Source organism: Pan troglodytes, chromosome 4 (genome assembly GCF_028858775.2).
Source record: "Pan troglodytes isolate AG18354 chromosome 4, NHGRI_mPanTro3-v2.0_pri, whole genome shotgun sequence".
In the NCBI taxonomy this organism is placed as follows: domain Eukaryota; kingdom Metazoa; phylum Chordata; class Mammalia; order Primates; family Hominidae; genus Pan; species Pan troglodytes.
In genome coordinates this window covers 98,544,718-98,557,571 of record NC_072402.2, presented here as the reverse complement: position 1 = coordinate 98,557,571, position 12,854 = coordinate 98,544,718, and the positions used below count along the sequence as shown (strand labels likewise).

The window sequence follows — 12,854 nt, the reverse complement described above, 5'->3', positions numbered from 1 at the left end:
ATTTTTTATCCTTTCTTGAAAAAACAAGTGCTAACTTGTAATTAGTCATACCATTCAAGTCTCCAAGGAGAAAGCTGATAAATGTGAAGTTTTAGTTTGATTTAAAATGTGGATTCACAAGTAAGCACTCTGACTAAAAGCACCTTTCCTGATTTTACAGATTCTTTTCTGTTGATATGCTGAAGTGAATAAAGACAGTGTAAGACAGAGCCGTCCTTACCACTTGTCGGTAGCTGAAGTCCTGGGATAACTCTCTAATTTTATGTCTTATTTTAATCCATTGCTTTATATCAGAAAAGATAATTGTATTTTAGATTACATTTAAATAAATTAAAGATATTAATAGCATTTTAGCGACCTCATAATATTTTGAGATAAAGCTTTCAGTATCCTCTTATTATTTATTTCAAGACTTGAGTTCCAATGCTAAAGAAGATTTTTTTATTTCAGCAATAACATTTGTTTATGTGTAGTTGTTCATACTGGGCACATTTCTTATATGATATAAATCTTTTGAAGAGAAAGAAGATAAAAATTTATACATTTCGATATATTTATTTTAAAATTAAACTTCATGAGTGGATTTTACTTCTCATTTTCACCTAGAACAACTTTTTATTTTAGGAAAGAGAATATAGGCCACTGGTTTTATTGTAAAGAGTCTTGATTTGAATTCATGTGTTCTGAATTTTAGTACTGTGCTTTTAAATGGCATCTCAGAAGTGGGTCATTTTTCTTCTTTCTTCCTTGCTTCCTTCTTCCCTCCCTCCTTTAGTGTGTGTACATCTACTATTAATTACCTAACCTTTTTCCCACACTTCCATCATAGGAAATCTCAGAATCAACCTTTTATTTTCCTTCACATTCTTTCCTATGTCTGTTTTCTTTGGTGGCTTTTCAGAGGAGCACAACCTTCTGTATATTCCTACCTGGGAGTGACTTTCTGCATGCTGAGATTATCCACCCAAGACCCTACCTTTGGGGAGGAGGATTTACAGAAGACTGAGAAAAGATGAAACCTTCACTTTAGCCAATCAGACTTTCAGACCAAACATGAGGTTCAACAAGGTGATAGAAGTCACAGCCATATCACTTGCACATATGCAACTGAACTTTTGACCAAGTTCTTTGTATTTATTTTTTGCTTCCTTTCCATTCTTAGGGATTAAGTGGTACATAATATTTAAGAGCATGAGCTTAAAATCTGCCTCTATTACTTAAAACTATGTAATCTTGGACAAATTTCTTGCAACTCAGTTTCCTCATCATTGGAAAACAGCAATAGTGACTGTCTCATTGGCTTATTGTGAGAATCACATATATTACATGCAAAGCACAGAGAATGCTCCCTGGCACATAACAAATGTTCAATAAAAGGTATTCGGCCAGGTGCGGTGGCTCATGCCTGTAATCCCAGCTACTTGGGAGGCAGAGGCAGGTGGATCACCTGAAGACAGGAGTTTAAGACGAGCATGACAAACATAGTGAAACCCCGTCTCTACTAAAAATACAAAAAAAAAAAAAATGACTGGGGTGGTGGGGGGCACCTGTAATCCCAGCTACTTAGGAGGCTGAGGCAGGAGAATCAATTGAACCCAGGAGGTGGAGGTAGGAGTGAGCCGATATCCCGCCACTGCACTCCAGCCAGGGCGACAGTGCGAGACTCCATCTCAAAATAAATAAAGAAATAAAGAAATAAATATTTTTAAAACTTAAGTATTCTTCTTAGAGCAACAATAAAATATTTTTCTTATCTTCTATATGAATTATGTTATTACAAAATTGTAACTGGGAGGCCTTATTCTCCTGAACAGTTGAGTCATATTCCTCTTTTTAAGTACAATTGACCATGTCTATGAGTTTTAAAGTTTCCACACTGCCTATGGAGTCAAATTTGTTTCATCTAATATTTAAAATATTTGCAATCTGGCCCCATCAGTCATTCAAGTCTCAATTCCTAGGGGATCAAAAGTAAATTTCAGCCAAAATGGCTTACTAAATGTGTTATAAATAAAGTTTGGGCTTCCTTACGCTGTTGCTCAGAGATCTTATTTGACATGCCTTTAACTTACCTGCAGGCATTTCAAAAGATTTATTATCATAATAGATTGTAAAAGGAAAGAGCATGTAAAAGGAATTAGCATAAGCTAATATGTTTTATCCACCCAGGGCAAGGAATTTTGAGAGGCATTCCAAATATTTTGTTTCATTTAATTTTCCCAGTACAGTTCCCATCAGTGTTAGCCTGATTTATAGAAAAATTTGAATCTCTGAAATATTTTTATTTGTCACTTATACTTCAATAAAGGAAGAAGTAAAAAAAGAGTTATAAGCTTAGAGAAGTTAAGTAACTTGATTGATGTGAACTCCATTGCCCACATGGTTACTGATGATCAAATAGCTAAGAATAGAAATGAAGCTAAATATCTTTTATTTCTTAAAGTTTAAGCCAAATTTGGATAAATATGAGGTATATATTTAACATTTTTATTTAAATTAAACAATATATTTTTCCTTGGCATGCTTCCCCTTTTTCTCCCCTCCAAAATCTAAGCTATTCTCTAGAATTTGTGCAGTTATAGCAAATTTGACCAATGATTCCATTTTTCTTTTCACAGAAGTATCGGAATGACACAGTCTAACATATTTCTTGGTATTCAGATCTTTGTTTGCTAGAAGGAGTTTGATTATATTTTCATTCTGTGAATTTCTCTAGAAATTATGACACTGTTCTTCCCACCCTTGCCAGTAATGTTAACGAACCTGGGTTTGTGAAAAATTTCCTCTTCTGTTTAGTCATTTCATTATTTTCATGATGTGTGTTGTTTGTATTTCTATCAAGTTGAGAATTTCATCAATTGGTATTGTTAAAAGCATAAAATGTGGTGTGCGTGTGTGTGTATGTGTGTATTTTGTGTGCCTATTCATCATACTGAACATGCAAATGTTTAATGTGATATTTCAACTTTATTTCTTATATTTTGTTTACTACATTATGGTATACCACATGAAAGTCCATTTTAATCCTATGGTTAATATTTCAAAAGTCTTATCAATTAGTTATTTAATACTTTCTAGTATCATTTTGAAATCCTGTCTATCAAGAGATCTGAGGTATAGATATTATATTTATGTTTTAGATGTTTAAAACCTTTTGTTTAATAACTGCTCAAAATTTGGGAAAGGTCATGGCTGAATGGCCTTGAATAACATACCTGAGTCTTAGGAATCTGAGATGAAAAGCTGGGGATAAATGATAGAACACTCTTTCTTCTATCGGAAGGTTTGTGTGAAGGATGAATTTATAGACATTTATCACATTTCTGAATGAAATCATATGTATAATAGTGTCAGTTAAAACTCCTGTCCTGGAATGATTCCAAACTAGATGGTGCTTTTCATTTATAACCTATATGCCCTTGGACATGTTTCTCAACCACTTTAACCTTAGTTTCTCATCTAAAAGTGAAGTTGATACTACTTTTTACCTCAAAGCAAAATGAATGGTTTCAGGTCTATGTGGAGCCCACAACCTTCATGACAGGAAAGTCAAAGAGACTGGCAGGTCGCATGTGCCAACTTTCCATAGAAATTTTGAGAAAGTAATCAGAAAGTCTAAGAAAAGATAGCTAACAGATTTTTTTTGTTCTATTTGCTCCTCAAGCTGAGAAACAAGATGGGAGCAAACAGGATCAATAAGCTTCCTTTAGGGGCAGAAAAGAGAAGACATTGGTTCCTATTTCACAGTGGATTGACAAAGGTGTTTCCGTAGGTAATAATGTTTTGGCTGAGAGATGTCAGTTAGCACAGGAAGCAACACAGTGGGATTGGCCAAAAAAGAAAAAGGATGATAATTATGTATTTGGAATTTGTCTGAATATTAACAAAGGTGGGGAAAATTTGGTCTATAATACACCTAGAATTGTTTTCTTCTTATTTAATCTGTTGGGTGTGTGAAAGGATGTAAGTGACAACCTCCAATTATTACAGAACACCATGTTTTACACCGTATTTACTCCAGTTTTGGATGATGAGTTCTATACCTAGCACAGATACATACAACACGTTGTAGAATTAAAAAATGTAGAATTAAAAAATTGGATAGATTATGTCATTGTTAAATAACATAAATAACTAAATAGCTAGAAAAAAAGTCTGAGCTTCTAGAGTAGTGTTTGCAAAACAAACTCTCAATAAATGCCTGTTAATAAATGCAAGTGGGATCTCCTAGTTGCATACATTGTTGAACTATCATTTAACTGTAGAGAATAATGGCCAATCCAAGGGAGATTTTTTGCTAGGGAATTCTGTAATCTTGAGGTGCTCACACATGAAATAAACATTTATTCCCTATGAATTCTAAAATAAATATTTTATATAACTTTTAAATTAACATGAAAGCACCTTCAATTTTGCATGTAGGGATGAGAAGCCATCATATGCAGTGTGAAATCATGGAAGAAAATTCAGAGGCTTAGAATACAGTGGAGTTAGCTGCATTCCTGTAGGCGTTTAATCAATATTGGAGAATAAACACAAATAAATTGAGAACTGGGAAGTTTAGAGTAAATAAAGAGTATTGTTAATACAGCTAACTCTGTGTATATGTTTTCAACATGTTAAATATAAAATGGGCACAAATATTTAAATTGGCTAAAGATAATATTGTTTGACTCTATTAAATGTTTATATGCACTCAACAATTTTGACTCACCAAAGTCCATCATTTTAAAATTGGCTACTCCTCTATTTTATGAGATTAAGAGTAACATGAGTATCATGTATTACTCATAAATGCTTGAGACACATTCTGGCTAATTTTGAATATTATAGCCTCTAAGGAATTTTTTATAAAGAAAAATGAAAATTGTGATGGACAATATATTCATAATCCTGCTCAATCAGCAGTTTTGCTGCTAGTAATGTTTGGATGCTCACAACAAGTCTACTGAATTGCTGGAGTGCAACACAGCTCGTTGGTTATTTTTGATTTTTTAATGCTTTCTTTTAAATAAGTGGCATTCAGCTAATTATATGACTAAAAATCTGACTCAACCACAGAGTTGTTAATTTACCAGCAACATGTGGACATTGTATTACTCTATTTTCCAGGGAAAATGTATATATATTCTTCCCCAGGAAAATGAACAAGCTGGACTCCTAAAGCCACAAAGCATTGTATTTTATGAAGTGTCTTCTGTCTTGTTATTTCCTGTACCTCAGTTACTATCCTTGACAAAGTCTGATTGTGCTCTGCTCGGATCCTCAAGACTCTGCATGTGGATTTGTTACTCTTTGATCTCCAATTGCTCTTTTAGTTAGCACCATACTCATTTAGCATTCATTAATTAAATCAAATATGTTGGTTTGTTTCCTAAATTAATCTGTTCTCCATAAATATTCTTATTCCATTAGCTTCTTTTTGCTTTCAAAGTGGAAAGCATTTATCTTTCAGCCTTCAGCTTTAATTGATGAGCATCTTACCACCTTTTGAGAAATTCATGACCAGAAAATCAAGAGTGGGTATTGGCAAATACGGATAGGGGGTGGGATGTTTAAAGATGTGGCAAGAAAAAGTATACAGTAATTGAGTGATTTTTTTCCTGAAGGGATAATTCAGCAGAATATATCATTTTTATTCTATTTAATTGGGTTGGTTTTTACTAGTTTTACTATTATAGTGAAAATAAAGTACAAATATTGTTTTTTCTACAATTGGAATCCTCTAAAAAGAAATTACTGAGGGTTTGTTTTAGTGGAAAAATATGTCCGAAGCCACTTCCCCAACAGGAACATGTTAACTGTAATGTTACATGTATTCTCCCTATTTTACCTAAAGAAGTGTCAGTAATAATGATGTCCAGAATATACTTTTCCCCATAGTATACAAATTCATGTGATAACTAGCTTCATTAGGAGTTTAGATTACTTTTAATATTTGTGTAGAGCACATTTTAGGACTTTAAAATGATCAAGTCCTTGATCTTCCTTGAGTTCCACAAGAAGGTGTTCACTTTGACAAGTATTCGCATGCAGCAAATCTTTTTCTGGGTAGTCCTGTTTGTAATATTCTTACCATAATGAGAATGAATAATATCTAATAATAATTAGTGGTATGAATCATGAGTAGAAAGAAATACATACTCTGTCATATAATATAGTGGATGTAATTAAAGATACCTAAATTGAAAAGATAATAATCTTTATACTTTCTAAATAATATTATTGTGTTAATATTTTTCCCTCAGTAGCTAACCCTAAATAACATAGAATTTGAGATGAAATATATTTGTTGTTGTAGCTAAATATTGTCGGAGATCTAGGAAGTAACAAGATATATTAATTAAGAGAGATAAGGAACGATATATAAGACAGTATTTTTAGTATCAGAACACATACTTTACTTTTTAATTAAAATGTTTAATAATTCAATTAATGTGACAAAATACACAAGGAAGAGAAATGTAAGGAACTTTCATAATGTAGCCAAACATGCAAAAATGCAGAAAAAGAAAATCCCTTCCCTTGAAAGGCTGATAAAAGTATTAAAAATAGTTTCATATTTTCATGAAGGGTTTGATTGAATTGATTCAAACAACTTTTTCCCAATACAGTAAACTCTTGTTTATCAAAATCTAACTTTTCTTTTATCAACTAAAACCTACCTTTTTAAAAGCAAGTTAAAAATAGTTTTTTTTAAAAAAAAAATGAAGCTATTTTTAAAATCAGGTATAAAAAGGTCTATGTGACCGATCAAAGAAGCATCAGAAATTGGTTAAAGGCCAAATTCAAGGTGCTTTTCAAAGCTTTCTTCTAATATAAGAATGTTATATTAGATTATATAAATATAAATAACAGGTTATATAAACAACATCAGGCCCAAGCTCTTTTCAAAACCTTATGGCTCTAGTGGAGAAAACAGTACAACATATTCTGTTCTTTCCCTACATATGCATTCCCCAGGGATGCATACGTCCGAAAAGGGAAAACAGATATTTTGAGGATGTCCTAAAATAACAGGAAGGCTGATATTTGATCTTATAGTAAGAGCTTTTCTATATTACTTAAAACCCAAGAAAGTCATATTAAATATGACATCTCCACTTTTCTTATTTTTCTTCCCCATTTAGACCTATAGAAAGCAATTGTAAATATGTTTGTGTAAAACACTATAAGGAATTGCACTTTTCCCCTAACCTCAGTGTGTAAGTAAAGCCAACTTTATTTCCTTACACTTACAAAGTTGTTGAAATGACTTAAGCTTTACAAGTGGTGCAGATTAGAATGTCAAGTCCAATGTGTTTTATTCACTTGTAGAGCAGCATGTGGTTTAAATTGACTACTGAATGGCCAAAGAACCCTTGTGAATTTACCATCATAAATTCTCTGATTACAAATTCAAATTGTGTGGTTTTATGAGATAATAGCAAAGGATATTCTTAGACAACAGGTTGAATTCATACAAGAGGCATTTTGAGCCCTGTACTGGGACTGTATATTTTTATTGCAGGCAGTATTCCTGCACGTGCGGAGACTTATTGAAAATGTAATCTTACCAAGTAGATGATCTTTTGGTTTTCTTTTCACATGGTTAAAAAAATGCTCATTTCCCATTCTTCTTTTCATGAACACCATTTTACCAGTGAATATTTCTTTTTTTTTCATTTGTCCCATTAATTTTTTCCTCTTCAGGTGTAATCTAGCTCCTGTGGTGGAGTTTGCTGCAGATGTGGGAACTAAATCAGATTTTATTACCATGAATCCATCAGTTGTACAAAGAGCATTTGGAGGCTTTCGAAATGAGAGTGACAGAGAAAAATTTGTGCATAGACTTTCCATGCTGAATGACAGTGTCCTTTGGATTCCTGCTTTCATGGTCAAAGGAGGAGAGAAGCACGTGGAGTGGGTTAATGCATTAATCCTTAAGAATAAACTGAAAGTGCGAACTGCCTATCCATCATTGAGACTTATTCATGCTGTCAGAGGGTAAGTGACTGGAAAGGACCAGTTTGTCCTTGGCACAGTGGAACACATATAACTAAACATTTTCACTAGACAAGAATAAGCTTCAGTAAAATCTCCAAATGGATATATGTTTCCGTTATTTTATAATGGTTACTCTATTTACAAACTTGAAGTTTGTTTATGTACGATATGATTTTAACTCACCCTCTTTTTTGAAAAAGCAAATTGTTGAACCTGGCACTTATTTATGTGTGTTCATGAACAAACTACTAATTTTTATATTTTTGCACTAAAAAGTAATAAGAATTCATAGTAAAATTAATGAGCTTTGGGTAAGGAAACTACAACAGAAGTGCTGAATGGCTAGTGGGCAATATTGTGTAAGCATAAATGTTAGATATATTTAAGGAGCAATTAAGTCCCATCTGTAGCAAGAGGCCTAGTAGTGAGAAAGGAGGCTGGCTGCGATAAAATGCCTTAATGCTTCCCCCCAAAGTCACAGATGCTGTTTTAATGAATTAAGCCAACATTTCCCTTTTATTAACACAAGTTCAGAAAAAAGCATTACAATATAAACTCTTGCTTAAAAGTGGCAAATGACCAAAAGGCCAAATTCACTCATGCACACATATAAGTATGTAAAGTAGATAAACCACAGATGAGAAATTATGTATTTTTACTGGAAGTGTACTGAGTGTCAGATACTGTAGCTTCAAAAATGAAGAGCTGATCACTACCTTTAAAAAATGCATAGGCTTTATGGTACAGACAGAGGCATATACAATTCACTAGTGGCCTAATAGGGGAATATGTTGTCAGAGGTGTATAATTTGTCCCTCAGGTTCACAAAGACACTTGGAAAGTGGACCAAACATTTGAACTGGACTTTAAAAACAGAATAGCAATTGCCAGAGGGATAAAATAAAGAGAATAAGAAAACCAAACAGAAGGAAATGCTGTTGCATTATTAGAGGGTACCAGGTCAAGCAAATGATGAAGTGCACAGTAAACGTATGGAATAATGGAGTCTGTTGTGGAACACGGGAATACAAAGTTGGAAAAGTAACTTGGGATGTGGTTGAGAAGGGAATTGAGTTTATGCTCTATGAAGCACAGTTAGATGTCTGAATTTAAGAAGAAATCTTGTAACTGCAGACATTTATTTGACAAGGACAAGAAAAATGCCAGAGGCACAAAAACCAATTAGGATTTTGATTAATTTACTCATAAGATAATAAGGATGTAAGACAGAAGCAGTGGACTTGGGAAGGAAGGGCAAGTTCAGGGGGCCAATTAAATACAATGGATACAAGTCCTGAAAAAAACAGGTTTCCAAGCCCAGACTTAAAAATAGTTTCTTATACTGTAATAGGAACTCGGCTAAGGTATTTTTGGTTTTGTTCCTGAGATAATTTCCTGCAAGGATTTACCATTTCCTGTTTAAATCTCTAGATAGTTTCTTGTATTGTATTATTTTGCACACAATTAAATTACATTTTTTTTGTTTTTTGTGTTTTGTTTTGTTTTGTTTTGTTTTGTTTTTTGAGACGGAGTCTCGCTCTGTTGCCCAGGCTGGAGTGCAGTGGTGCGATCTCGGCTCACTACAAGCTCTGCCTCCTGGGTTCACACCATTCTCCTGCCTCAGCCTCCCAAGTAGCTGGGACTACAGGTGCCCGCCACCACAACTGGCTAATTTTTTGTATTTTTAGTAGAGATGGTGTTTCACCGTCTTAGCCAGGATGGTCTCGATCTCCTGACTTCGTGATCCGCCCACCTCGGCCTCCCAAAGTGCTGGAATTACATGCATGAGCCACCGTGCCTGGCCTAAATTGCATTCTTATAATTAGATCATGTTTACTCAACACACATTCTCTTGGTGGTTGACAGGAAGTTTCAACAAAATAAGATAAAAATACTGCATTTGGAGAATAAGTCACCGCCTTTTTTTTTTAAGTTACAAATATCCCTGGTAATTACAATTTGACTCTTAAAAAAATGTGCATCTTAAGAAACTGTAACATTACAGTGCATTGTGTTAAGAACATGTCCGTTTTTGTTTGGGTATCATGTTACTCTGAAAAACACCTTAAAAAGATAACGTTTCCATCTTAAACACACACACACACACACACACACACACACATACACACACACAAACACATTCCAGTGATAGCAGATTAAGTTTTAGAAAGAAATAATCTGAAGTAAGTCCTCCCTGACTATGGAAAACTAATGAGAAAACTTAAGATTACTCTGAATTAGTACCTTTGTTCCCTAGATTTTGGTTTATATTTCTCAATCCAATACCAAAACCAAAGCATGAAATAAGAGGAGTGACTGCAGTAGTGCATTTTCAGTAAGTTAGAATCCAGATAGTGTTATATATGATTAACAGTGAATACACATGGGTTTTTACAGATATTTTAAACATAAACTTTGCAGATTCTTTTAGTAATTTAACAAGACTCCTATCTTTTGTCCTATTCACTTTTATAACCATTATAAATATAAACTGCTTCACTAATTCCTAACCATTTTATTCCAAAGAGCAACAAGGCCAAACTTCTGACCACTGGTGAAAGGAATGGTATGCTTTTTTTGGTTACTGTGAATTAGACATATTTTCTAAACTGATTTTGAATTCTGTAGAAATAACTTCTCTCTCCACCTTCCTGTTCACAAATCTACATATACCCTCTTAAAGTGTCAAGGTATTGAGTTCTAAACTGTGGCCAAGAATAATAAAAGTAGCTCTAGAGAGGCTTGTGACTTTTCAAATAGAATGGAAATTTGTACACATGGTGTATGTGTGAAAGGCAACTTCATTTATGGATTTTATTGAAACTAATACATTGATGTATGTAAGATAGCGGTTTGACCTAATGTGTGTACTTGCTGCTGGAACTGTAAATGAAAATAAGGAAGTGTGAGCGCTGATGAAACAAAAATGATTTATGTGATATGAAAGCAAAGGCAAACTCCCCAAAGAACTATTCTTTAAGTAACTGTTTTACATCTCCTTTGACTTACCTCTCTGAAACCCTGTGGTTAATACAGTTCAGCAAAATAAGAAGTTTCATATCCTCTGTTGATTACTGGAGTTGGTTGCCTCTCATGAGCAATTAAAGCACCCAAGACACAGAATTTAGGGTGTGTATAATCATAATGTTAAAATGTGAAGGCTCTTCCAAGTACTGCAATTAAAATAAAAAGTTTAAGTGATTTGTAAAACAAGATTCCTGAACACAGTGAGGATCATTTAGATAGTTTTCATATGGTCAGACATCATTACTTAAACATTTTGCCCTCCAAAAACTGTGATTCCTTACTAACTTTAAAAACCTATTTAATTTTAGATTTTTCTAAAAGCTCTAAAGATGAAACCATCAGTCACAAAATTCAGATACTCTTAGGTATTGTTTTAATGTATTGTCATTCTTTTGAAATCATATTCAGTAAAACAGAAGGAAAAGATATATAGGTAGATTCATAATTTAAAAAGAATCTTGAAAAATAGTAAGAGAGTAATCTAATGGGGACAAATCAGATATATAAATTGCAAGTTTAAGAGAATGTATGAAAGCATAAAATTGGTGTGGGATTGCCACTTTTTTACTGGTATTTCTTCAGAAGCCCCACATGGGCTGCATTTTTCAAATTAACATTTTGTAATTTTTTTTTTTTTTATAAAGAACGGAGCAATTTTGGGCCCAGTGCAGTGGCTCATGCCTGTGATCCCAACACTTTGGGAGGCCAAGGTGGGTGGATTACCTGAGGTCAGGAGTTCGAGACGAGCCTGGCCAACATGGCGAAACCCCGCCTCTACTAAAAATACGAAAAAGAGCCAGATGTGGTGGCACACACCTGTAGTCCCCGCTACTTGGCAGGCTGAGGCAGGAGAATCACTTGAACCCAGGGAGGGAGAGGTTGCAGTGAGCCGAGCTCATGTTACTGCACTCCAGCCTGGATGACACAGTGATACTCCGTCTCAAAAAATAAAAAATAAAAAAAGAAGAGTGGAGCAAATAAGATAGTAAGCATGAAGAGGGGATTTGGGGACTTCAAAGTCATTTAAAAATTTGGCTACAAAATGTAAAATAAAAGCTTCTTATTTATACAGTTCTAAGAAAATTATTAATATACAACTTACTATCTTAATAACCTGTTTAAATTAATGACAGTTTTATATAATATTTTAAATTATTATCTAAGACATAGCTCAAATACATTTTTATAAAATACTTAGAGTTAGGTAAAAATTCTTATTTTACAGTTACTTTAATTTGACTAGTAATAACCAAGTGTTGTTTTTACTTTGGTAGGATGATTATACTTAATTTTCTTACTTTTAATATGGGAAAAAAACAAACATTACAGAAAGTGTATCCTCAGTTTCAATATCGAACTATGATGATAATTTCTTAAGAATCCTTCCAAAAAACCTATAGATAGACAGATAGATAAAGAAGCATATTTTAAAATTATGTTTTATATGCACAAACCTAAATATGTATTTATTGTAGTAGCTCTACAACTCGAATCATATGTACTCTTTTGCACTTTATTTTTTAAATTAACATGACATTTTCTCAACAACACATAAATACAGCTTGTTTTTTTTTAATAGGAAAGTATATTCCATTATATACTTTTCTATAATGTATTTAACCAATCTTGTTTGATGGACATTTGTATTACTTCTCATTTGTTCTTGTTGTATATAATTTTATTTTATTATTAAAAATATTTTAAATTATAGGAAAAATGAGAGGTAGGGAAAGGAAAGTAAATATACAATTCTGGTTAGCTGATTTTATAAACTAATAGTATATTTTAAAATATAAAATTAATGTATGCTTACAATAGGCCGGGCATGGTGGCTTATACCT

The 12,854-nt window shown here is 33.3% G+C and overlaps 1 protein-coding gene across 1 annotated transcript in view; it reads left to right on the top strand.

The window, feature by feature from the left end:
• Positions 1–12,854, top strand: part of ST8SIA4 (ST8 alpha-N-acetyl-neuraminide alpha-2,8-sialyltransferase 4) — a 94,557-nt gene that overhangs the window by 40,580 nt on the left and 41,123 nt on the right. Inside the window, exon 4 of the mRNA NM_001037302.1 lies at positions 7,693–7,986. Within this exon, the coding sequence (NP_001032379.1) occupies positions 7,693–7,986 (294 nt within the window). The remainder of the gene's footprint in view (positions 1–7,692; positions 7,987–12,854) is intronic.